General features: G+C 52.4%; 1 protein-coding gene across 8 annotated transcripts in view; it reads right to left on the reverse strand.

The window, feature by feature from the left end:
- Window positions 1-8,485: 8,485 nt before the first annotated feature.
- The window catches only part of UBR4 (ubiquitin protein ligase E3 component n-recognin 4), an 82,432-nt gene continuing 64,422 nt past the window's right edge, over window positions 8,486-26,495 (reverse strand). For all 8 annotated transcript variants that reach the window (XM_041463432.1, XM_041463431.1, XM_041463430.1 and 5 more), the window contains 18 exons: window positions 25,529-25,726; window positions 25,318-25,398; window positions 23,039-23,126; window positions 22,526-22,653; window positions 21,998-22,105; window positions 21,576-21,695; window positions 20,711-20,901; window positions 20,243-20,416; window positions 19,662-19,761; window positions 18,609-18,827; window positions 18,259-18,372; window positions 17,656-17,798; window positions 17,276-17,401; window positions 16,144-16,338; window positions 14,108-14,332; window positions 10,533-10,623; window positions 9,547-9,709; window positions 8,486-8,889 (listed from right to left, as the gene is read on the reverse strand). In XM_041463432.1, the coding sequence (XP_041319366.1) occupies window positions 8,825-8,889; window positions 9,547-9,709; window positions 10,533-10,623; window positions 14,108-14,332; window positions 16,144-16,338; window positions 17,276-17,401; window positions 17,656-17,798; window positions 18,259-18,372; window positions 18,609-18,827; window positions 19,662-19,761; window positions 20,243-20,416; window positions 20,711-20,901; window positions 21,576-21,695; window positions 21,998-22,105; window positions 22,526-22,653; window positions 23,039-23,126; window positions 25,318-25,398; window positions 25,529-25,726 (2,529 nt within the window). In that variant the 3' untranslated portion in view covers window positions 8,486-8,824. The remainder of the gene's footprint in view (window positions 8,890-9,546; window positions 9,710-10,532; window positions 10,624-14,107; window positions 14,333-16,143; window positions 16,339-17,275; window positions 17,402-17,655; window positions 17,799-18,258; window positions 18,373-18,608; window positions 18,828-19,661; window positions 19,762-20,242; window positions 20,417-20,710; window positions 20,902-21,575; window positions 21,696-21,997; window positions 22,106-22,525; window positions 22,654-23,038; window positions 23,127-25,317; window positions 25,399-25,528; window positions 25,727-26,495) is intronic.

Genomic DNA, 26,495 nt, shown 5'->3' on the forward strand with positions numbered 1-26,495 from the left:
TTTGGTTTTGCACTCTTTTTTTTTTTTTTTTTTGGTTTTGCTCTCATTTTCTTCTCCCTTTGGCAGCACCCTGCACTCCCCAACCTCAGTGACCGTTTTCAGGGTTGCTCTCTAAAAATGGGCTCCGATTTTTAATGTTAATTTTCCCGGGGCTGGTTGCATCCTTTGAGGCTCTGTTAGACTGGCACTCATGGAAAGTTATTTTTTCCTAGGTAAAGTCACCATTTTCCAGTCAAACCGACTGTCCTGGAATGACTTTATGATTTTTGTATCCCCAGAAATAAGTTTTACGCCTTTAAGACTGGTTCTGGGAGCTTTTCAGAAACTGCATTTTCTCCCGTGTCCTTCTCCTGGACTGTGTTTTCTGAGAGCCCTCCTTTGCTTTTAGTTAGTTTCCACCTCACTGAGGCAGAGAAGTTCCCTGGACTGTGGTTTTTCTTTTCCTTTGGAGCTGTTTAAACCTGCTCTGAACACCCAGAAGACCACCAGGAGCTCATGCTGATAAGAGACTGATAAGAGACAGAGTGAGCCGAGCCACAGCCCACCGAGGGCAATTTCTGAGTTTGTGATCTCTTCAGAACAGTGAGAGGTTCCATTGTTTAATATTGCCCCTTTTTTTGTGCTGGCGAATGCTTTGCCTGTTAAATAAACAGGTTTTTTCCACTCTTCTCCAAGGAAACATTTTCCCAAACCAGTCGGGGGTGGGGCTGCTTGAATCTGCTTTTCTAGAGGAACCCCTTCGGAGGTTTTCCCCCCGATTTGCTCTGAACCAGGACAGCAACCCAAACCCACCCCAGGGCTCCTGTTCCGTGCCACAGCTGCTGCTCCCGGGGCTGCTGGCATCACCGGGGGTTGGTTTGTGAGTTGGCACAAACCTCCCTCTAAAACAAGAAAAACGCCTCTGCTTCAACCCCCACAAAACTCCCCAGTCCCCAAAATGCCCCTCAGTGACTGCAGGGGTCCTGCTGGGCCGGGATTTTCTCCCATCAGCTGAGGCTGCAGCCCCTCACCCCTCCCTCAGCCCTTCCCATCCTCGGGCTGCCGCCCTGAGGGACTGCCTGAAAACAGAGCCTGACAAAATTAAAGGAATAAAAAGCATAACTGCTTTTCATTTATTTATTGAAGGGCTTTCAGGTACATCTCAGGCAGCCGAAGCCCCCCAGAGGCTGCACCCAAAAATGGTCCGCAGCTCACAGGTTTTCACACTTTTATAACTTTGGTCCTTTTGCATACTGGGGGTTAATCCTCCAATTCCAGCTTCAGCTAATGAAGTCATGTACCCCAAGTTTGCCCCCCCAGCTCCCTTTTGTTTAATCTCTCAGGCCTGAGGCAGTGAGTGTCTTTGATTGCCAGGCCTGGAGAGGAATTGCTGTGTCTGCCCAAAACGGGAGAACAGCAGCTGCCACTGCGTGTGGAGTTCGGAGTTCTACACTAAAGAACTGCAGGGTTACAAATTTATATTAAAAATACAAAAGCTGAAATCCTGAGGCATCAGCTCCAGCTCGGCTCTGCTGTCTGGCACCCAGCGGGGCCGGGGGTGCACCCGGGGCTGGGAGGGCTCCCCTGGGGCTCTCACCTCGCACCTTTCCTGGCTGAGGGATGTGTTTATCCGAAAGCAGCCGAACCTTTAACAGCCCCCCCAAAATGGTTGTTTTTTACCACAGACCCCACGATGGGGCACGAGCAGGGGGTGGATCTGTCTCGTCCCGCTGCGGTTCTGGGCAGCAGAGCCGCTCCCCCAGCAGCGCCTTCCCCGCGGCAGCCGGGCTTTGGGGGAATGGGCAGGAGCTGCCCTGCCCTGCCCTGCCCCGTCCCGGGAGGATGGCAGCACCTGGGGACAGCCCCGGCGCCTCCTGGGGTGACTCAGCGCCACCGAAACAGCCGGGGTGCCACCAGGGCCGTGCCCACCGCGGTGTCACCGGCCGGGAAAGGGCCGGCTCAGCCCCGGGGCGGTTCCCGTTCAGGGGAAGCCTTTGGGTGGTGCCGGGGATCTCCGCCCGGGCACGCTGCGGGGACACAAGGCGTTTGTGGGGCTGCTGCTGGCAGTGCGTGCGTGGGAGGGATGAGTTCCACAGAGCAGCAGCTTCTCCTCCCCGCACCTTTCCTGCCTTTAAAGGAGGTTTCTCCTCCCCAAGCCGTGTTCGCTCCCCCGCTTTGTCCCTCCCTGTCCCGGCAGCTCACGGGACAGAGGAGCTGCTGCCGAAACCCAGCACCTCCTCCCAATGCGGGTTCATTCCTGCACCCACAAAATCCTCATTTACCCACATTCGGGGGTTTGTGGGCGTCAGCAGCACAAACCAGATCCAGCCCGAGGAGCGAGGATGCTCCTGCACAGCCCGGCAGCAGAGGATTGGGGATGCGCGGGAGGACCGGGCTCAGCGCACCCGCACCCCCTCCCGCCCGGCCGGGGCTGATCTCCTCCATGGAGAGGTGTAAATATTTTGCAAACAAAGCCGCAGCCCCGGGTGCAGCCCCGAAAGGCGGGGGAGATGAAGGCGCCGAGCGGCGCATCCGCGGTCGGGGCATGCCGCAATTTCCGTGGAGACGGCGGCAGCGCTCTCCGCTTCCTTAGGAACCAAACATTTCATCCGCCTTGAGTAGAGCGGCAAATATGCGGGATGGGCCCGGACAGGCCGCCCAGGTGTGCCCCGGGGCGGGGATTGCTCCGGCAGCAGCTCCGGGACCATGGCGGGATGCTCCGCCGGGATCCGGGCGTGCCCACGCGCAGCGCTGCGATCCCCAAATGGTCAAACTCCTCTTTCTGCAGGCAGCACGGCCTGATTCATTCAAGTGCAGGATGATTTTAAATTAACAGAATAAATTATTTCTTTCTCGTTGTTGCCCCAAACTTTGCTGGGTTGAGCGGCACCCAAAGCTCCGAGCACTGAGGGGGGTCAGGTTGAACTGGGATTTATTTTTAACTCCCTGCCTAAACCTCTCCTCCAGAAGCCATTATCTGGTTATATTTCTTGCTTGCACCGTGGGTTTTTAGCCTGACAGGTTTTGCAGGACACAGGGAGAAGGAAAGCTTCCCGGTGGGAGCTGTGACGGGATCTGGGCGTGCATCGGGAACGTGGGGCTGGGACTGCCCGAGCATCCCCCGGCACCTCCCTCCTGCCTCCCCTCTTGTCCCCCGGCAGGGACACGGGGACCTGTCCAGGGGAGGGGACATCTCACCTGTGGCACTCACAGGGACAGCGGGACCCGTCCCCAGGGGGGACAGCACACTCGGGGCACTCACAGGGACACCGGGACATCTCCCCTGGGGCACTCAGGTTTCCCCCCGGCCCGGGGATGCTCTGCCCGGCCCCGCGGTGTCACTGCCGTGAGTCACGGCCTTTGGAGCGGTTCCCTCGCGGCTTTCCCAACTCCCCGCGCCGGTTCTGCGGGAGCGGGGCTGGGGTGGAGCCCCCGTGGGCAAAGCTGCTGAGAGCAGCAGGAGGCGGCTGCGGGAAGGGCCACGGGAGTGACCTGGCGCTCCGCTGTGCCACCCTTCGGTGTCTGATGTCACCGCCGGCAATCGGCTGGCTGCCGTCAAACGTTAGGAATAATTACAGGATGCTGCTGGCTTTACAGCGCTGCCCTGTTTGCTCGTTAAATGAGATTAAAAACAGCGGCCGGGAGAAGCTGCAGGGATGGGAGCCCCGAGGAGGGCCCGGGGTGTCCCAAACACGGACACGGGGCTGGCGTGGCCTCCTCCAGCCCGGGACACGCAGGGACAGCCCCAGAGCCAGCCGGGCTGAGCACGGGATGCGCTCGGGGTGCCGTCGGTGCCCAAGCCCCAGAGGGGTTCAGTGTCCCCAGGAGCACCCGGGGCCCCTTCCCATGCCAGGCTCCCATCTCGGGCTGGGACAGCCCTGACTCTGCCCAGGGCATGTGCTGGGGGTGGCTGAGGTGCTGCTGGCACAACACTTGGGAAAGAACCAGCGGGATTATTATTAATAACAGCAATTATTGGGTTATCATCATTAGGGCAGGGATCTCTCCCTCTGAGGCACTCGAGCACAAGAGCCCTTTAATGAGAGGGTGTCCCTGGCTGCCCTGCCCTCCGCCTCCTCCCCAAATTCCAACATCTCCTTTATCCCTCCTGCAGCCCCTGCAGCTCCCACGGCTGGGAAAGGTGGGAAAGATGGGAAAGGTGTCAGACCCAGCATCCTTGAGAAGAGCAGCCAAGACTAAACATCCTGTTCTTGATATTCATTTCTTTTTAAAGCTCAGCCTCTCTCCATATGTCAAAGCTGAACTTAAACCACAAACACCTGAATTTCCCCAATTTCTATTTAATATTTGCCCTATTTTGTATCACACAGCCACTGGAGAAGGGCTGTAGGGAAGTGTTATCCTGCTTCTCCAGTGGCAAAACAATTCCAACACATTCCCCCGTGGGACAGGCTGGGGGTGATGGCAGCAGCCCCAGGAGAAGCAGAGCTGGGCTCTCTCATCATTCCCACCTCTTCTGCAGCTCCAGGGACATTTGTGGATCCCCCAGGGCCTGGAGGGCTGCACCAGCCTTGGCTGGGTTCTCCCCCAGCCCCATGATTCACCCACAGAGGGTTTGAGTTTCCCAAGGGAAGGGACCAGGCTGAGTCAGGCTGAGGAGTGCCAGGCTGGGGGCTCCTTTCCAGAAGAAAAACTCTGATTTTTGGAGCAGGAAATCCATTGTGAGGTCCTGATGCTCCCAGGGGCAGGAGAGCTCTGCAGCATCCAAGTGTGAGGATCAGAGAGCAGGAACGTGTCTGATCCCTCCTGGGCTCTGTGGCAACAGTGGGATGAGGGAGAAAATCCCTGTGGGACAGGAGGGAGGTTGTAATTCCCACTCCAGTCTGGGACCTGCAGGAACAGGGCCTGGCTGCAGGAACAGCACTGAGCACGGCAGGATCCTGCTCAAGAAAGTCTTAACAAGGAAAATAAAACCTTCCCAGAGGCACATCCAGGCCTCCTCACACACCCAGAACCTCCCCATCCCGGATGGGACCTTTTGGGGGCAATGCCTGAAGGTCTCCAACGTGCCTGGGGTTAAACACAGCACAGGGGCTTCCCCTCCACACGTCCTTTGTACCATTTGATTGAGAATTTTCCCAAAAGCATCTTCTGCTGACACATTCCATTTGGGAGAGGAGTGGGATCCGTGCTGATCCCAGGGTTTGGATAAAGGGCTGGAGCTGGTTCCTCCCCAGCTGCTGATGTGAAGGGCTGGGATCAATCCTGCAAGAAAAGTCTGCAAATAGGGATTTAGTCATTATTTTTTCCCCTCCTGGAAACAAGGGAGTCACCAATCGTGGAGGTTCAGGTGGCTGCCCCTGGCTTTTCCCACCAACTGGGAGTGCTGGGGGTGACATCCCTGAAGTGATTTTGTCCTCAATGCACCCCAGACCCTTTTGCAGCCCTCCTGGTGAGCTCAGAGCTTGTTTTCCCCTGGATCCTTGATTCCTCACCCGTGAGCTGTGACTCATCCCCACCTGGATGGGAACGTGGCTGTGCAGCAAACGAGTCAAGGCCAATCCTGATTTTCTTACCAGGGAACAGAAACGACCCAGGGGTGCCTCCTACCAAACCCCAGACCTCGGGAGGTCTCTGGGGTGTTTTGGGAGCCTCCTGGGGCTGCAGGGTGGCCTCTCCCCAGAGCAGCTCCAAACCTGCCTGGTCACACCAGGACTGAATCTGGGAGCCTGGACCTGGTGGCTTTGTGTTCGTTTGTGTCCCTCAGTGCCTGGAGGATCCCTGGGCTGGGAACTGGGCAGGAACCAGCCCTGAGCTGCCCTGGGCTGGCCCAAAGGCAGGATTTACCCTGCAGGATTTCCTGTGTGCCTCCAGGCCCTGCAGGCTCTGCAGCATGGCCAGACCATCATTCCTGCAGAACTTGAGGAAAATGTGGGATTCCATCCAGGTCTGGGGGACTGCAGCCCCAAGATGTCCCCACCACGTCCCTCAAGGCTCCACCACGGTCTTGCCGTGTCCTGGAAGGTGCCACAGACATGTCCAGGGAGGAAAATCCCTTTTCCTCCACTGGAAAAAGTCCAGGGAATCTTTTGTGGCACTGGAACGTTGCAGCTCTGTGTTTATGGGCAGCAGCTCCAGCCCTGCTTGTTTGAAAACATTTCTGGGGAATTGCAGAGAGACAAAGCAGGAGCTGGGCTGGGAGCTGGGGAAGAGGCAGAGAGGAGCAGGAAGGGCCCCAGCTGTGCTGCACTTCCAGAAGAGCTGGAAAAGGGAATTACAGGGCAGGAGGCAGCAGGACAAGGAAAGCATCACAGAATACCCAGGGGAGGTCAGGGTTCTGTGTCACCTGCAGCAGGTGAGGGGGCAGCAGGTCCCTGCTCTCCCCAGATTTAATTAATCCGTACATTAATTAAATCCTGGAGCCCAACCCAGTGCAGGGATGGCAGAAATTCGGGGAGCTCCTGCCCACAGTCAGGTTCAAAGCAATCCCACAGCTCATCCAACCTCTCCTGCATCACAAAGGACTTCTTTCCCCCAAAGAATGTCTTTGGCAAATAAATTATTTTTTTTGGAGAGGGGGTTGACTCTCTGTTGTTCAGCTCATGGTTCAGCTCATCACTTTGAGTAATTTCATCCATTTTGAGGCATCTTCCCTCAGTCTTCTCATTCCTAATTTAAGTAACAAACTCCCCCAAGTCTTTGCTGGCCTCCCAGCCCCAGTCCAGGGGATTTTGGAGCCTGGAGCTCTTTGTCTCTGTGCAGCACTGGGAACGCTGGAGCCTCTCTGTGTGGCCTGGAGCAGCTGAAACTTTCCCAAACACTTCCCTTTTGTTCTTGTCCCTCTCCACCCCCGCTGGGGTCGTTATTGTCACCTTCAGTCCCTCCCAGGCCGATCTGCTCCCAAGCACTGTCAGGATGTTCCCACCTTCTTTTCAGCTCTGGCTTGTCCCCAGATCACAGCCCTGGGCAGGGAGCCACTGCTTGCACCACCTTTGTTTTCCAAAATACATCTCTGGGCCTCTGCAAAGCACCCAGGACAGCTCTGGGGAGCTTCTTGCAAGAACGGTTTCAAACCTCCCTCTAAGATGGCACCTCCTCAATGTCACTGATGCTGGGCAGTGAGCACCTTGTGCTCCTGGCAGCTCTGAGGATGTGCTGACCCAGCTGAGGGTGGGAACCCAGGGTTTGCCTGTGGGAGCTCCAGCAGCTCCTGCAGCTCCTGAATCCGCTTTTACAGATCTGTGCCAGCACAAGGGGAGCACACCAGGATTTGCCCCGAGCTGTGCTGGGGCTCCCTGGCTGGGAGAGCTGCAGGAGGTCCTGCCAGGGGAACCAAGCTCCCCTGGGCAGGGGCTGGGGGCAGCCCGAGGGAACCTGACCTGCTTTGGCCAGGAAAGACCCTGAGCAGGGCAGGAAGGCAGCCTGGTGCTCCTGCCAGCTCCCACACCTTCCCCACTCCACAAATGGCAAAGGCAGAACACGGTGGGGGCTCAGTCCTGACTGTGCTCAGAGCCTCTGGCAGCACAGGCGCCCAGCCCAGGCTCCTGGGGAGCTGCTCCTGCTGCTCCCAGCACGGGGGCAGCTCTGGGAGGGGTTTGGCTCTGCCCAGGCTGCCCTGAGTGACTCTGCAGCCACCCTGAGCAGCCCAGCTGCAGTTTGGAGAGGGTTCTGCTGGCCCTGACTCTGCAGGGCTCCCACAGAGCTCTGCTTGCTCTCTGATGTGCCTCCAGGGCAGCAGAGGTGCAGGATTGCTGCTCCAAAGAGCCAGCTCCACAGCAGCCCCTCCTGCACTTCACAGGGCCAGGCAGAGGCACCAGCACAGCCACAGCCCTGGTGGGACACCAGGCAAAGCTCCCCGGGGCATTCCTGCCCAGCTCCCTCCTGAGCTGCCAGCAGTGACATCAGCCCCACCGAGGTGAGAACAAAAACACTGCAGCTTCACCCTTCTGCTAATTGCCAATCCCAGCACTAACAGCAGGCACCAAAGGGGCTGGTGAGTTATTCAGCCTCTGAAATTATTATTATTATTGTTATTGTTATTTCTGGGCTGGGACTGTGCTAGGAAATTCAAGTTCAAACAGAGACGAGGAAGCCAGGGAAAGCTTTATTAGATTCCAGCCTCACCAGGTGTCAGCAGAACTGTGCCAGGTGAGGCAGCAGCATGCACAGCTGGGAGCAGGGCTGGGCATGCAGGGGGGCAGTGCAGGGCCCTGGACACTCCATGGAGGGGACACAGAGCTGCTGCTGCACCCAGGGAAGGGAAGGGAAGGGAAGGGAAGGGAAGGGAAGGGAAGGGAAGGGAAGGGAAGGGAAGGGAAGGGAAGGGAAGGGAAGGATGTTGTCCTTGCAGAGCCCTGAGGCTCCAGCCCCACACAGACCCTGCCAGTGCAGCAGGCAGTGCCCAGCTGCTCCCTTTGGGAGCCTCCTGCTCCCTGGGGCTCCTTGAGCAGGCCCAGGGCTGGACAGAGCAGCAGCTCTGAGGGAAATGTGAGGAACACCGTGGCATTCAGGCTCCTGCCTGGTTCAAGCACTAGTCAAGCCCAGCTTACCCATTTGTTCGGTTTATTTAACTTCAAAGAGGTGCACACTAAAGCATTAAGATTTACTGGTTTGGATTCCTCTCTGTACAAGTTCTTTCAAACAGCTTGAATGCACAAGGCTTTACAGATAGAAGCGCTGAAACACAAGATAAAACAAATCTGAATTCCAAATCACTCCATGAAGAAAAATTGTAGAAAATAAAAAAAAAGGAAAACAAAACAAAAATATTCCAACAAAAAACTGCAGCACTCCTTGGGAAAGGGACAGACTGCACGAGGAGGGACACAGAGGGGTGGAAGGCAAGCAGTGGAGGCTCTGCCCAAAGCTTCTCCGTGCTGGCGGCTCAGGGGATGGAGTTCAGGAGATCCTTGAGGAAGCTGTCGGGATCATTGATTTCTGACAAGAGTCCTTGGAACAGAAGAAGGCAAGAGAGAAGAATCAGCCCCTGTTTGTCCTGCCCAGGAGGGATTTGTGCTGGGCCATGTGTGAGCTACTGACAGCTGCAGGATTATTTTAGGGCTGGACACGAGCAGGGTAAACCCTGCTGGGTGCATGTGCAGGAGGGACTGAAATGTGAATTTAATCAAACACCAAATCCATATGGAACTGCTCTTGGGCAGCTCCAGGGACCCAGCTCTGCTCCCTGTGTTGGGCAGTGAGAGACAGGCCTGGGGCACAGATTTTGAGAGAGGAAAGAGCAGTTCCAGCTTCCCTGCAGGTTTTCAGCATCTCCTGACTCCTGGAGGTACCAAAATCCTTGGGGAGCGACTCTGGCTGCACCCAACTGCTGCCTGCTCACATCTGCTCACAGCCTTCAACCACAGACCCCCCAGCCCAGCTTCCAGCTGTGCTACAGAAGTTTAACAGGGCAGGGGGGAGATTTTCCTGCTGGGGCTGCTCAGGTGTGTGTCCCAGCAGTTTGGGGACAGCCCAGGCCGTGCCTGGGCAGTGCTGATCCCTCCTCTCCCTGTCCCCTCCCCACGAGCTGCAGCAGTGTCAGGAATGCTGCTGGCTCCAGCCACCAGCTGCACAAGGCAGCCTATAAAAGGGCAAGCAAACACTCACCAGCCACATCCAAAAACTCAGAAAACGTTTCCACTGGCATGAATTCCTCCTGGAAGGTTTTCAGGGCCTTGTCTGCAGCCTCGTGGATTGGCATGTCGTTGTGTCGGATGAACTCAGCCAGAGAGAAGGACCAGCCTCCCTCTGTGTTACTGGTAGGCACCTTCTGACAGGGGACAAACACACCAAATCAGGCCAAAAATCATGATTTAATAAAAAAAAAAAAAAAGTTATTGCAAACCCTGGTGCCTTCTCCCATTGCTCCTGGATTTCCATCCCTGATTCTTAAAAACAACCAACAGAGAAAGAAATTCCCCGACTGCAGCTTCATGATCTTTTTTTGCAGAATGAAACAAGGGCCCAGGCATTTTCTCACCCTGAGCACTGAACCCTCTGTGGAAGCTGCAGGTTTCTTTCTGCCCCTGGCTCCTTCCTCACCCAACCATTTCCCTGGCACGGCCTGGAATGTCCTTCCTTCCATGAACAATGAACAGGAAAAGTAAGCAAACACACAATACAGGAGTGCTGCCAACTGGAGAAATCTCTCAATTCTTCAGCTACTGAACCGCAAGGGGTGCAATGAGCACAGGCAGCTTCTTGTGGCCTTTCTGCTTTTACAAGGTGTAGAAGAAAAAAGAAGGAAGAAATCCTTCCCTGTGAGGGTGGGCAGGCCCTGGCACAGGGTGCCCAGAGCAGCTGTGGCTGCCCCTGGATCCCTGGCAGTGCCAAAGGCCAGGCTGGACAGGGCTTGGAGCAGCCTGGGACAGTGGAAGGTGTCCCTGACATGGCAGTGGTGGAACAGGATGAGCTTTAAGGTCCCTTCCCACTGAAACCATCCTGGGATTCTGTGAAGTTTCATTTCCAAGGACCTTGGAGAAAGGGGTTTCAAAATTTGATTTCTATTTCAAACTCATGGAATGTCTGAGGTCAGAAAGCTGAAGTGGAGCTGAGCTGGAGGTGCTGCAGAGGACCTGCAGTGCTCTCCTTACCTTGAACATGTTGTAGATGAGATCCACGAGTGCCCAGAAGAGCAGCCCCGAGCGGTACGTGGCGTATTCCTTCACTGCCTTGTCTGCCAGTCTGGGGGAGGGAAAGCAGCTGCAGTTAATACTTCATCCTGTAACCCACCTGATGGACAGCACGGCAGCTGGAGCAGCCAGAGCTCAGCAGTGACACACAGGGATGGCTCTGAGTGAGCCTTGCTGGCTGTTCCTGGCCAGGAAACGTTGGGACCTGAGATTCTCTGGCAGCCCCTCTGCTCCAGCTGTGCTGAGCGACCAGGGCAGGCCTGCCAGTAAAACCTTCTTCCACAGGAAGGGAACTGGAGGGCTAAGACTACACAGGAAATCAACAGCAGAGTGGAAAAAAACCAATGTACAGCCCTTGTTTGTGTGTTCAGTGCTGGAGAACAGCAGATTGCTGGAGGAATGACCAAATCCAGGGGGTATCAATGACAGAACAGCTTTGTGCTTCTAACTCATACAAGCATTTCTGCAAGACTCTGGGGGAAATCTCTTGTCCTTGAAGAAATGGAGGAATTTCCATTTACTATATCCTTGGTTATTCTCCTACCAGAAAAGGACTTCTGGAAATCCAGCACCTGGGTTTGGAGCAGTAGGAATGCCCTAAAAGGTGCAGAGCTGTGCTGGGACAGCAGCTCCCAAAGTCTGCAGGATTAATCACAAACAGGTTCTGGCAAGGAGGAACCTCCTGCCAGCAGCTCTCATGGGTTTGGAATTTTTGTGCCTGTGCTCCTCAGGTACATGTGCCCCATCATGTGCTGCTTCCTGCTCAACACTCCAGAGCTTTGGAAAAACAAAAATCCATTTTTTTATGCACCCAGGACCAGCTCAGCTGCTGCTGTGAGTCAGCAACACAAGAGGGGTTCCCAGCTGCAACCTGCCCCAGACTGGGGTTTTCTGGGGCAAAAATGAACATTTTGCTGCACTTATTAAAAGGCTCCATTTGTGTGTCTGTGCCCTTAAAACAGACATCTTAGTAGGTGGCAGTCTGCTTGGGCAGCTCAGCTTAATTATTTAAAGGAAAACCAATTAGTAAAGGTGACTAAATTTCCACGGGATGAAGAGCAACTCAGAGCGAGGCTAATTCTGGCCTCCCAAATACTGCAAGACAGACTTTTCCTTTCATGTGAATGGGTTTGATCTAATTGCAGTCTGCTCCTTTAATTGAAAACTAAAAGGCCCTTGTGGGTTAGGGCTGGTAGTTACCTTCTGGAGCAGCTGTTCCATGCAGGAGCTGCTGGGTTTCACTCCTGCAGTTGGACAGGCACTGCCAGCACTAAGCCACAGACACTGGGGAAGCCTTGCTTCCCTCTGCAGTGTTTTAGAAAGGTCACAGTGGAGAGCAAAGGCAAAACAATCAAAATGGTCTTTTCCTCCCAAATTTCAGATTAAAGCTATGCTGAAAAACACCTACAGGATTTTTTTAGCCAGAATTTGTTGTTCAGTAACAATGAGCATTTGATTCAGTTCTTTGGGATCTGTAAATTTACAAAAACCCAGAACTGGGTTCCATTCTGGGAATTTAATCTTTGGGTTTAAAAAGGAAGTGTTTCCAAAACAAGGGAGGTGCTGAGCATCTCCCCCTGGTACCTGTGGTACCACCACTCCTGGCAGAGCCAGAAGCCCTTTTTGGCTCGATTCTCCCCAAATCTGTGTGACCCTGACTGGCCCAGCTGAGGAGCTGGATAGGCCACAGGACAAGGAATGTGTGGGATTTGCTGCCTTGGAATGAGGGAATGCAGAGCACTCCTGCCCCTTCCCAGGATTTACAGGAGGTTTCAGATCATGAGCAGGTCCTCAGCTTTTTGGAGAAGCACTGGGGTCCCTGCAGTGGTTCCTGGCCCTTGCTGAGATGCACAGGTAGCAGTGAGCCCTTGGGTGTCCCCAGCCTTCCCCTCAGTGTTCTGGGAATGGAGCTGCTCCCAGACAACACCCTGAACGTGGAATGCTAATTTTAATGCTTTGCATGCAGACATTACCCTGGTGTCACAGCCAGTGGCTTCCTCTCTGCCTTCAGCCTACAAATTCAAGATATTGGCACTTATCTGCAGAGCCTTTCACCATCCATCACCCTCTTCCTGATTTTCCACAAGAATACATAAGCACAGAGCTTGGAAATCAGAACTGCCATACTGCTATTTCTGAGAGGCTTTATCAGAGGGAGGCTTTGTGCTCTCTTAGTCTGCAGAGATTAAAGAAAGCCCTTGAATAAACCTTGACATAATTCCTGAGCACTATTTCTGAGCGTGTTCCCCTGAAATTCCAGAGATTGGATGCTTTAGCTGGAAGTTCCTGGCTCTGCCTGTTCCAATATGCTTTTATTACAGCACCTGTGCTTGGGGAAGGAACAGAGCATCTAGGGAGGGTTTAAAAAGCAGCAAACCCACCCTGGGCTTAGCTCTGCCAGCCCAGGGGAAGAGCTGCACCCCCTGAGCCTCCAGGACATGCCCTGGGTCTGTCAGGCTCCCCAGGATCCAGACAGGCTGCAGGAAAGAGGAATCAGGAGCCAGGGGAGCCTGAAAGCAGCACAGAGATCAATGGAGGAGCCCTCTCAGGGCTCTCTGCCTTTTCCAAGAGCACTGGTTCATGCTGGGTTTGTGCAACTACAATGTAATGACTTTATCAAACACCTAATTAATGTCATCAGTATAAAAATGCCCTTTAAGGCGACTTAGAATAATAATGAATTGATTCCTAATTATGACAGCTATTTCAAATCATCCTTTCAGAAACTGGAATTCCCTTTCCCTCTCTGGAAATATTGTGCCTTTGTCAGGCAGGCACAGCCATTTATTCTTGTGCTTCAAGTGCCTGACAGCTGCTATTGATTTTTTTTCTTTTTAAAAAGCAATGGCATTTGACTTCTATTTCTATGTTTCTATTTGAGGGAGGCTGGAGCACTCATCAAAAGGGCCCAGAACGAGCTTCTTTAGGGAGGCAAACAGGGATGAGGCACAGCTCAGAGCCAGCTCGTGGCTGAGTGCTGAGTGGGAGGAGGAAGGAAAAGCATCATTTCCATGGGTCAGCTCATTGATCCACTGCAGGGAACATCCAGAAAGAAATGCTGCTCAGACCAGCCCTGGGGGCAGCTGCAGCCACTCAGGGCCAGGCTGGATGGGGCTTGCAGCAACCTGGGCTCTGGGGGTGTCCCTGGGCTTTGGGGGTGTCCCTGGGTTGTGGTGGCTGTCCCTGGGCTGTGGGAGGTGTCCCTGAGCTGTGGTGGCTGTCCCTGCTGTGGCAGGGGGTGGCACTGGGGGGGTTTCAGGGTCCCTCCCAACCCAACTCAACCCAAGCCAGGCTGGGATTCTCCAGCTCCACAACCCTGAGAGCAAAGGTTACTCAGAGGAGTTAACACCTGGTGTAAACTGCACATGCTCCCCATCAGCTGCGAGTGGCTCTGTGATGGTGACACGAGTGGCCCTGTGATGGTGACACAAGCAGGTATGACAGTGACACGAGCGGCCCTGTGACAGTGACACGAGCTCTGTGCCTGTGCCCCGTGGGGCTGTGTCCCTGCGTGCCCAGCCAGGGGAGGGACTGACCTGCTGGCCCCTCCCGGGGACACCACGCGGGCGTGGGAGGTGACGAGGAGGCGCCGCAGGATGTCCCCGCGGATGGCCCGCCACCTCTCTGGGGGACAGATGTGCAGGGCCAGCACGGTGTAGTAGTGGGGCCCGTCCACCTCGAAGGCGCTCTCCACCCACTTCTCGCGGGGCTGCTCCAGGAAGCTCTGCAGGTTCTTCTCCTCCCGCGAGGTCGCCCGGGTTCTGCAACACAGGGAAAGCGTCAGAGGCTGCTCCAGCTCCAGAGGGCTCAGCCTCTGCTCCCCAGGAGCCCTGGGGTGCTGCCCCTGCACAGGCAGCCAGCTGGGCACCACCAGCTTTGCCCCTAATTCACCCCCTGGCTGACGATTTGCTCCCAGTGGGCACCACCAGCTTTTCCAAAACTCATCCCTGGTTAAGGATTTGCTTCCAGTGGGCACCACCAGCTTTTCCCAAATTCTTCCCCTGGTTGAGGACCTGTCCCCAGTGAAGCAAACACATTTTCCTCAGAGTTGTGGGTGGCACTAGAGGTTTGCCAAACAGCTGCCATTGCCCCAGTGGAAGGTGACACCACTGCAAAGGTATTTTTCACTTTTTTTGAGAAAAAGATGGAGTCAGGCCAGGCACTGGAGTGGTGCCAACTCCCATGGGACACCACACAGCCACTGCAGCTCCTGCAGCCACACCTGGATCCATTTATAAAATTCCTCTATTGCAAAAGCAACCCCTGGGAAATTACAGGCCAAACTCAAAACCAAAAGACACTGCACTTTACTGCCAGCTTATATAAATATTTTATCGTTTTCCTCCTTTCCCTCAGAGCTCCAGTGTCGCAGGAGTCCTGACAGCCCAGAACTGACAGTGGAAAGCGTGTATCACAGGAGACTTTGGGAAGTTGCATCACACTTTGCCACATCTGTGGCTCTACTGCACCAGGCAGAGGCTGCCAGCCAGGTCAGACCTGTGATTCTGAAGTGAGATAAACTCTCCCTATCAGGCACCAAGCACCATTCCAGCAGATGAAGCTGTCAGGGTTGTGTGACCTTTTCATCTGCTAAAAGATGCAGCTGGGAGCCAAGTAATAGCTCTTTATTTTCTCCATTTAATATTAAAAATTCTGTCTGGGATGTACAGAAGGACTTTTTCCACGTCTGCCCAGCGGGTTCTGGGCTCTGTGGTACCAACAGCAGCCTAACAAGATGAAACAAATACTTCCATTTATTTGTCTCCCAAAGGACTGGGAAAACAATAGCACAGGGATCTGGAGAGAGATATTAAAAACAAAAGATAAATTGTATTACAGCCAAAACCTTGATTAGTTCCAGGCAGGAAAGTGAGAGGGGCTTCACTGCACTGCATTTGGAGTGACCTTGGTGTGTATTTTAATATTTATACCCTCATCTAATTAGTATTACTCACTAATATCTAACTCCTCAAATAGAGGATATACATGGGCAGCCCATTTTTGCAGGATCAGAACCAGCTCATGTATTCCAAAGTATCTGGGTGCCTATGGATGTGGCCACGTAGCCTCAGTGCAGTGCCAAAGCACTGCTGTTTATTGGCAAAAAACAATAATGGTAACCCCCCCCAAAAAATTTAAAGTATCAGGAAAATCTGGTGGACCTGAACCCTCCTCCAGAGTATGTCAAATCTGGAAACAAACCTGTTATTTGAACACTGAATAAAATTGTACCAGGGTTAAGTTTTCAACTAACAATTATTTCATCGCAGTGTCTCTTCTGCCTGCTCAGGAGAAAATTAAGCTGGCAGAGTTTCTTTAATGTAATAACCCCGTTGCTCACCCCAGAGGTAATAATTACATCTAGGATGGAAAGAGAAGCTAATTCCCAATTGCTTTTACTCAATAGGTTCCCTGTTATCCGGCATGTCCAGGCTTCACTCCCAACAATGCAAATCCTTAACAACCTACTTAGATGTGCAACCCTCCCAAAACTTTGTGTGATTTCCCATCTCTGCTGGCCCGTGCAGACAGCAGAGGCAGAGCTGTGGGAGGGCAGGGGGGTGGCACTGACGTGTTGAGCACATAGAGCACGGTGTGGATGATGTAGGGGATGAGGTGGATGTTGCTCTCGCGGCCCCCGCCCCCGGTGTCGATGCTGAACGACTGCTCCATGGCGAAGCGCAGGAACAGCAGCTTGATGTCGTGCACGTTGAGCTGGTACGTGGGCTCCCTCTGCCCCGTGCACTCCTGCAGGTACGTGTTGTGGCTGCAAAAGAGCAGGGAGCTTTCACAGAGCTGCTGCTGCCACAGCACAGCCCAGGAGCCCAGCAAGGATGGCACAGAAACTCACAAAGGCAGCCTGCTACCTTGGATTAACCTCCCCAAAGGGAGCCTTTCAGCTCACTCTGGCAAATCCAATTCCATCTGCAGATATCTGTCCACCCATCAATACTGTTTTCCCATGCCCAGGACCTGGGATACAGCTCCCTGGCTGAAATGATTCCAGGATATTAACACTCTTGATTCCACAGAATCCTAGAATGGTTTGGGTTGGGAGGGACATTAGAGATTGTCCACCCCCTGCCATGGGCAGGGACACCCTCCACTATCCCAGGTTATTCCAAGCCCTGTCCAACCTGGCCTTGGACACTTCCAGGGATGGGGCATCCATAACTTCTTTGGGCATCTTGTGCCAGTGCACACCCCTTCACAGGGAAGACCTTCTTCCCAACATCTGATCTACACCTACCCCCTATCAGGTTCAAAATTTCTAATGTGATATTACAAACCCAGCACAAGGTAAACCAGAATCCTGACATCAGCATCTCCATCTGCTCCAGACAGGTGCTCAAGGACCTCAGTACCATCCAAGAGAAGTCTGGAAATCTACACCAGGGAATCCACTGGCATCAGAAGGTTTCTTTTGTGCAGTATGGGCTCACTGGGCCACAAATGAATCAACATTGCATCTTCAGTTGTGACTGGGGGCTAAGGAGGCTCTGAAATTATTTACATGAAGCCAAGGAGCAAACAGACATCTCTACTTTTTTGGGAGATTCACTCTTGATGGTAGAACCTGAAATGGCTCCATTTTACCAAGACTCAGCTGCTCCACCTCTGATTCCAAGATTTCAGGGGAGTGTGTGGCAAGGATCTGACTCACCCAGATGCAACCAGCTGGGCAAGAACCTGTCTGTACTCACCGTGCCAAGCACGTGGCAAAAGCAGACTCTGGCACGTGGGGCCCCCACACTGGCAGGAGCCCATTGCACTTGGTGTTGGCATTTTGCAGGGCTGCACTCTCCCACTCCTCGCGGCCCCGAGCGAGTCTGCACAGAGAAAGAGACAAGAGGCAAATCAGGAGGATGTAAGCTTTTGTCTCAGGAAATATCCCAAAAATGACAATTCCACAACTTCTCTCAATGCTGGACTTGGGAGAGTCCAAGCCTGAGCAGTGTTAAAACAGACCCTGATGGAGAACCCCTGCAAAGTGATCAACAACCCAGCCCACCCAGCCCGAGTTCCATGGTGATCCCAAACCACCTGGAAAGGCCTGCAGCCCCAGGCTGTGGGCAGCACGTACCTGACAGCTGCCAGGTGGCAGTCGTAGTGCACGATGTTGAAGTGGGACACGGTGCTGTAGCCCTGCTGCTTGCGGGGCTTGTTCTCAAACTCCTCGAGCGCCACGCGCTTGGTGAAGGTGTAAATCCCCAGCACCTTGGTGGGCTGCAAGGACACACAGCTGCCTGAGCAAGCACTCAGCTCTGCAGCAGGGCACATCTCCTGCTCTCTCCACACCACAGCTGCCTGAGCAAGCACTCAGCTCTGCAGCAGGGCACATCTCCTGCTCTCTCCACACCACACTGAATTGAACTTCTCCCAGTCCCAACCTCAAACTTAAACTGGTCCTGTGTTTTTCCAGCTTTCACAGAAAACACACTTCTACTTCCAAGCCACCTCTGGAATTACTGATCTCAAGAACCAACCCTGAGAGTTCCTGATCTTCCAGTGCCAGCACTTGTGCAACCAGATACTGTCAAGTTCCCTTGGGAGCTGAGAGGGCTCTGAAAATGTGTCTCCCTTCACCTGGAACTTCAATCTCCCATCACCATTACCTGGAACTCTTAGCTCCCACTACCTGGAATTCCTAGCTCCCACTACCTGGAACTTTTTTAGCTCCCACTACCTGGAACTTGTATCCCTCCCGGCAGATGCAGCAGGTCAGTCCTGGCTCCTCTATCAGCTCCTCCATCTGTTTAAGCAGCGCAGTCTTGGTCACCACCTGGCCCTTCTCATTTGTCTGGAAGAGAGAAAAGCTCAAGCAGGTTAAAAAGAATGACAAACCACACCACACTGGCACTGGAATGCCCATCCCATCTCCCAGCAGCTGTGTTCCCTTCTGGCAGCACCAGGCAAACCAGGGGGGCTGGAGCTCTGCAATACCCATCAATAAATCCCTTCACACCCTTCCTGCTGAGGCAGCCTGAGCAAGGCAGGAAGAGAAGCCCCTGAATGAGCAGAGCACCCAGCCATTACCGTCATGCCCAGGGTGCCCAGGGCCTTCTGCCTCATGGCCATGGCCATCCTCTTCTTCTCAGCGCGCGTCTCCTTCCGCGCAGCGTCGATCTTCTTGTTCACCTCGGGGTGCTCCCTCAGAGCCTCCAGGAGGTTCTCTGCCAATGTCCCAATGCCTTCGTCACTCGACACCTGCTCCAGTTTGTGCAAGTTGGAGATGGAGTCTGTTCCTATTAGCACCTGGTGGGGGTGGGAACACAGCACTGCTCAGGAAAAGGGGACTCGGGACAGTGACTGTCCCCTCTAATCCCAGAGGACAGCTGGGGAGAGCACTGAGCTGCAGCAACTGTTCCTTCCTTTTTTAATGCTCCTGGGCCCTAAAAGCTGTGTGTAAGTCTGGGGCAATTTACCTCTCTACTTGTCATTACCCGCTCAGATTGGGATGTTGGATAAAACATTTATTTTGCGATGAGACATTGTACTGATGTCTTCAAACACCAACAATCACGTCCTGAGGAGCTTATCAATAATTACCTTCTCTTCACACTGGTGTGTCAATCTCACACCACACAGCAGGAGGCAATATTCAAATCAGAATCTCTGACTTTTCCAGATGATGCCTGAAACTGCCCAGCAGAAGCTCAAGGCATCAAGACAAAGACACAAAGTCACGTTCCCAATCTTGTCATGTGACACAAAACTCAGAGGATGCTCTGCAAAGGCAGAACTTGCCCAGGGAATACCTGAACAGCTTCCACACCTACGTCTACTTTGAGATTCCCAAGAGAATTAACAATTAATACAAGAATTTCACATTCTTATAAGAGGTAAGAGGTAAGTTCTCTCAGGAGAACTGGATTTTCTCTCTGCTTTATCCCCCAAAGAGAATTCTCTTTAAGACTAGAACCAAAACCTTCCGGCAGAGAAAAGTTGTGAGCAAAACTGTTCCAACTATGGTGAAGATGGGAAAACAAAACCCAACAGAAGTCCGTGTAGAACCAACTCTTAGAGGAATTACTGCTCAGCTGCAGCCCCAGAGCAGAGTGGCAGTGCAGGCACGTGCCCTGGCCTCACCTGTGTTGCAGGATGCTGCGTCGCGAGGCCTCGGAGCAGGCGCAGGATAAAAGGAAGTGCAGGTCGAGATAAGAACCTCTTCCATATGTCTGCATCCAAACTGCATGGAAGACAAAAGGCAGCAGCTGAGGGGAGTGTCCCAGACAGCAGCATGGCTCCAGGCTGCAGGGAACACTCCCTCCCCTGTGTCCCTCCTCAGCTCATTAATGAAGGGACAGTCACACTCCCACTTCCATGCTGTGCACAGCCGCAGTGCCAGCTCTGAGCCTGGGGATTTGTGTTCATGAGTTGGCTACCAACAGCAAAAACTCTCTTGCTGTGCAACAGGAGGGAACAGGCAGGAAACACAAGGATTGAGATATCCAAGAAATCAGCTTGGATGGGTATCAAATAGGAAGATTTCAGGGTTTTTAGCTCATTCCTATACGTGCACTGCCTCACCAGACCTCTGCATCACAGCTCTGAATGTTCCTGAATGGGCACTTGTTCCTGGATTTCTTGGGAGATTGTGGTGATGGGATGAGGAGGATGTACAGGACAGTCACACACATTAACCACACACACTAAATAGTGACTCTTACTTCTTTGCACTTGGAATGTGCTTTTTCATGTAATCCAGGGCATTCTGTGTAATCCCCTTCTGTAGGATGAGATCTTTCAGCTGGTGGCCGTTGCTGTTGTTCTTTATTCCTGCTGCTATTTTACAGAAGCAATCCAGGAAAACTTTATCATCTCCACTGTGCTCCTCATCATACCTGAACAAAGAGAAGAAATGGTAACTCTGCCTGTAATTCTCACTGAATGGCGTACCTGCCCCAGCTGAGAGACTCAGAAAAGCTACTCAGGCTCTTGTCACCTCAAAATACTCTCTGAAGACCTATTACTCAAGCTAGAGCTCACACATTTCTTTCAAAAATGGCTCAGAAGTGAAAGAGGAAATGAAGCTGAAGCCTGGCATTAGACTGGAGTAGCATCAATGAGGAAATGAAGGCAGAGACGTGTCAGCAGAACCCATTTCAGGTGCTTTTAGCTGAACTGTGCCAACGTACTTATCAAAGTTACAGTAGGGCTTGAAGCGATCCACCAGGATCTGCATCTTCTCCATCTCCCCGAAGGACAGGTAGGGGATGATGCGCAGCAGCCCCTGCAGCACGCTCAGGTTGGAGCGCACAAAGGTGCTGTTGATCTGGTCCAGCAGCATCACCAGCTGGTCCTTGTCCCCCGTGAGGAGGAGGTTGCCCTGTGAAGGAAGAGCAGCAGGATTTATATTCAATAAATCTACAAGAAAATTCTCACTCTGGGAGCTGGTGGACTACTCCAGTTGTGAAGGGGTAGTCCCTGATAAAAATACAACTCAGTCTCGTTCCCAGAGGTCTCGTGGAAGGGCTGCACCAACCCCTCTAGCTGACACCTGGCTTATTCCACGTGCTGTTAAAGCATTTTCCAGCCAGAAGTCTAATAATTCCAACCCAAAGCACACCAGATTCCTGTTCAGCCACAGCTTCAAAAGATGAGTGAGAAGCTCTTCTTGTTCTCAGTCTAGATGAGATACAGTTTTATTCTCAATTAGCTGGAAAATCAATCATGTTTTCAACACATACAAAAACACTCCAAAGAACAAGGCCAAGCTGTGTCTTTTCTTGTCTCTCACTGGCCCGTGGCCCAACACAGGCAGGAAGGGATCCAAGCAGTGCCTAACAACCCTCACCCCGCCGTGCAAGACTCATCCTGATGCAGCCTCGCAGTGCTTTTGGTTCAGGGCCCTCCTCGAGCCCTTCCCCAAGGCCTGCTAAGACCTGCCAGAAGTGTAACAAGGGTCAGACTCTATCAGCACTCCCCTCCAGCTCCTGGAGCTCAGCATCCCTGTGAGCAGGGGTGTGCAAGCCTTGAACCCCAGGGAAAGGGGCCATTTACCTTGTCCTCGCTCAGGGGCTCCGCGTTGGATTCATCCAGAATGATCTCCATGATGCTGAGCACCTGCTCTGCCACTGCTGCTCCCCCGCTGTCCTTGCTCTCCTGCTCAGCCACCAGAGCCTGCAAGACATGGGAGTGCTCAGGGGAACAGCAGCAGTCACTGGTTTGAGGTGGGAAGGGGCACTGGAACAGCAGCAGTCACTGGTTTGAGGTGGGAAGGGGCACTGAACACCAGCTGGTTTAACTGCCCCCCACACTCCCACCCATAAAAGATAAGGAATGTCCAAAGGATAATTTGCAGCGCCAGCACAGCAATATTTCCCATCTCCTAAGCTGTCACAAGGCAGCAGGGCAGTCAGAAGCAGCTTAAATTCACTGGAATCCATGGAAAAAACACTTCTGGAAGTCGAGGCTGTCCTTACCAAGTTGAGAGTCCCCAGCATGACATTCAAAGTGTTCATCTCTGGCTTGACCAGCTGCTGCCGGTTTATTTTCACCTTCACACAGTAACTGAAGAGTTTTAACAGCACCTGCAAAATACAGCAAAGGGATTCTCTGTGGGACCTTCACAATGAGGGGGGATTTTGCTGAAACTAAAGTAATAGTTCAATACAATAATACACCTGATTTCCAGACTTCTGGGATACAGTACACCCCAGATTTTCACATATATATATATATATCTATATATATCTATATCTATATATCTTAGCACAGCTTTGATTTTCAGATATGGCCAAGGCAGAAAACAATTCCTCCAACAAGACAGGATTTGGTCTTACCAACTCCTCAGGTTCTCGACATTTCACGTTTTGTAAGGAATTGTTACCCAAAAAGAACAGGAGAGGGTAAGAACTGTTCCAGCTCAAGGAAGATTGTCCAAACCTCAGGGATGTCTGTGGAATTTTCCACCCCACAACTCCTGAGCCCGGTGCCAAAGGGAGACTCACGGTTAAGAGGTGCCGGCCCTGTTTGAAGTCCTTGATGCCAGTCAGTCTGTTGAGCATGCACTCCAGGCCTCCACATGGGGCCATCACCCCTGCCATCTTATACACTTCTTCCTCATCCTCCTCCTCATCTGCAGGACAGACACAGGTGATGAAGACAGAAGCAACCACAGCAGGACACGCTCGTGCAGTAGAAGCAGAAATGGAGAGCAGAGCAGCACACATTTCCCAGCAATTCCAATCACTTCAGTTGTATTGAATTCAAAAAGAATTAAGAGCAGGGATATGAAGAAGGGCTGGGCAGAATGGTCCCCATGCCAAGCAAGTGCTCACATCTGAAGCACAGCTTTAAAGCGCTGTTAAAATCCTCCTTCACTCGAGGTGAAGCAGGTAAATGCAGCAAAAGCAACGTCAATCAACTTTAAGCTCACTGCTGTGAGGATAATAATGTCATTGCTCTGCAGCAAACCTCAGACTTCAAATCTAATCCCAGCTTTCAGCAGACAAATGCATTACCAGTGGTGGAGTCGAGGGACTCGATGAATTCCTCCGTGGCATCTCCCAGTAACCCCCGCATGCGGTAAATGATCCTCATGGGCTCCCCCTGCAAGAGCAGAGCTTTTTATTCATTCTGTCTCTGGGCACTTGTACACAAGCCTGGTTCTGGTTTCAGTGTGTACTGACACTCCAGCCCCAGCTCTCCCTCGTGCTGTTCCACCTGATGATGGTAGCACAGAGAAATCTTTCACTCCCTCATTCTCCCCTTCCTGAGATGAATTAAAAACAACAGTAGAGCCACCTGCAAAAACATCAGTAACTCATCCCTTGGTCTGCCCAGCTTTTCCTGGCACTGCCAATTGATTGACAGACTGGTGATAAACAGTCTCTTCCTCCTTCCATCTCCTCCAGGTTTCCTTTAGCACCAGTGAAAGATGCAGCCAAGGAAAAGGGGTTCATCTGCAGAGGAACACCTGCTTTCCATGGTAACCTCTCCTCTGAGGGTTCCCTGGGAAATACAGGGAACAGGCACAGCCCAGGAAAGGATAGGCTAATTGGATGAAAGCTTTCAAATAGATAAAATCTGCAGTGATGGCAAATGGAAGAGGAGTAAAAGGCAATTTAATGAGCTTTCAGTAAGACAGTGCATCACTGATACAGCCAAAAAGCTGTGCTTTTACCCTGAGAAAGGGACACTTTTCCAGATGCATTTCCAGCTGGAAATACTGACAGCATATCATGAAACTTTCCATTTTTAATCCATAGGTCTGAATAAAAAGCAGAAAAGAAAAATCCCAGATTTGGGAGCAGGAGACCTTGCAAGAGAAAACCTGTCAGGGATCGTGCTAAGCCTAATGTGGAATAAGCAGTGCTTAATGTCACAGCAAATACATAAGCACAGGGAAAGCCCCGGGGGGAAGATCTGCTCAAAGGCCTCGCTGGCGACCAGCAATTAACACCACAGGGGCCCTGGTAAAACGGCAGATGAACAAAAAAAGCCACTGAGAGACAAGGGAAACAAAAAGGGGCCTGAGGTTGCGTTTCTTGTGAGCCTGTCGCTCCCAGGGAACGGGAGCTGCGGCTCCAGGAGGTGCTCACAAAGGAAGACAGATGAAAGCTGTTCATCCACAGGAATGCTGAGCAAACTCTGCCTTTCACCAGCAGAGCTGCTTCCCTCCCGGGAGAGCTGCACGCTGGCTCGAGCCCGGCATCCCACGGGAACAGCTCCTCCAGGGGCAGCATGGGGAACATTCCCACCAGTGACTTGATGAGAATTCTAATCAGAACTCACAGATTAACACCAGCACCTCATCTCCCTTTCCAAGTTGGTATCTTGCTAAAAAATGATCACTGTCACAAGGTTTGGGCTTGATTTTGCAGTACTGAAGGCTTTGTTCCTGAAATAAAGCTTAATGAGACCCATTTGATCATCATTCACTGCTAACTGGAACTTTGTTTGAATTCTTCACACAAATGGCTTCAGGAAATGGAGGTTTCAAAGGTGATTTGAGGCCAGGAGGAAATGAGGAATGACCAAGAAATTCAGGGCAAATCAGTCTTGTTTTATGAACTCAAGTGCCTCTAAAAATATATTTGTAGTGGCCAAGGTTGAACCTGATTGTCTCAGTGGGAGTTTATTTTAATGGTCACAAGGAAAGAAGGGAAGAGCTTGTTCTGGACCACATCCACCTCTGGAACAAGCTTAGTATGACACGGTGGACTGGACCCTTGAGACTGCTGGGTCCATTTCTTCATGTGACAAACACACAACTATGAACACACATAATATGAAAAGCAAAAAAAGGATAAATCTGCCACATGCTTGAGCTCCTGATGAAAAAAATGAGAGCAGAAATGCAAATATGGAGAAGCACTGGATGCTCTGTGCACAAATAACTTGGGTTCACCCCAGAAACACAGACTGATGGAGCAATCTGGTGTCCCTGTGTGCACACACACAAAACTTTTGTGTGCAGATGGAGTGTGAAATATGCTCTGAAAGGCACTGAAACGTTCAGCTCTCCCCAGGGGAACACAGGGAAGGCTGTTCCTCAGCAAGAGTCACGTGTGACACAGGACACAGCTCACCTGGGGCAATGCTCTGCAACAACTCACGTTGCAGGGCCATGCACAATCTGTCCTAACAGAGCACCAAAAGCTGCTGAGCAGTTACACCCAATAAATTACATGCCAGGAAATAAATCCTGACGCGTGTGATTTTGATTTTTCCCCATTTTTTTTGTTGATGTGAAGGACAGGTGCTCTGTGCTGTTAACTTGTACAAAGGTAGCACACACCTCATTTGTGGGACACCACACCTTCTTGTAGACCTCAGCCACAGGCAGATCCAGACTGATGATCTTGTTGTTCACCAAAAGCTGAAAGGGAGAGAAGAACAAGTCAAGAACAAGCTCAGGTTGTTACATCACCACCCCAGCAACCACCAGCTGCCCAAAACCAGCATCCCACAGGTCTGTGCAAGAAATCCCCACCTCAAGGAATTCTCACCTCCATGCCACTGTCATCCTCCAGCAGAGCCACCAGGTCACAGTCCTGGCAGATCTTGTTCTTGATGTCCCTCATGAGGGGCCCGATGCCAGGCTCGTTACTGCTGTAGGGATTCCCTGGCATCCTGCCCTGCAGGAAGTCTTCCTGCTGGGGATCTTTCTCCAGAGTGACAAAGAACTCAGTGACTTCATTCTCCTCCTAAAGAGCAGCAGCAGAGACAGAGTGAATAAGTTTTTCCCTAACCACACTCCCATTCCTGCATTTTTGTGGCAGAATATTCTTAAACCTTCAGTCCTTTCCCCACTGGTGCATCTGCTCTGCATGCCACACTCAGAGGATGGCCAGGATCACTGAGCAACCAAATTCCTAAGGAAACCTGAACCCAAAGGGGATACACTGGGGTCTACACTGGCTAATGGTGAATCATGACTGCAGACACTGGTGCTCCTGGGAAAAAGGAACCAGATCCAGGGTTGCTGGAAGTGGTTGGTGGTGATTCTCCTTCTCTATCATGAGACCCCACCTGGAGCACTGCACACAGTTCTTGTGACCCTCAACAAAAAAGGACATGAAACTGTTAGAGCAAGTGCAGAGGAGGCCACAGAGTCGCTCAGGGGACTGGAGCACCTCCCCTATGAAGACAGGCTGGGGCAGTTGGGAATGTTCAGCCTGGAGAGGAGAAGGTTGTGTGGAGACCCTACAACACCTTCCAGGCCAGACAGGGACTTTTTGTCAGGAGCTGGAGTGACAGGACAAAGGGGAATGGGTTCAAACTGAAAGAGGGGAAATTTAGGTCAGATATTGGGAAGAGTGGGCAGGCCCTGGCACAGGCAGAGAAGCTGTGGCTGCCCCTGGATCCCTGCAAGTGTCCAAGGCCAGGCTGGGCAGGGCTCGGAGCATCCTGGGATCATGGAAGGTGTCCCTGCCATGGCAGAGGGGGCACTGGACAATCTTTAAGTCCTTTCCC

This window comes from Pyrgilauda ruficollis, unplaced genomic scaffold, assembly GCF_017590135.1.
Source record: "Pyrgilauda ruficollis isolate IOZ18807 unplaced genomic scaffold, ASM1759013v1 scaffold165, whole genome shotgun sequence".
In the NCBI taxonomy this organism is placed as follows: domain Eukaryota; kingdom Metazoa; phylum Chordata; class Aves; order Passeriformes; family Passeridae; genus Pyrgilauda; species Pyrgilauda ruficollis.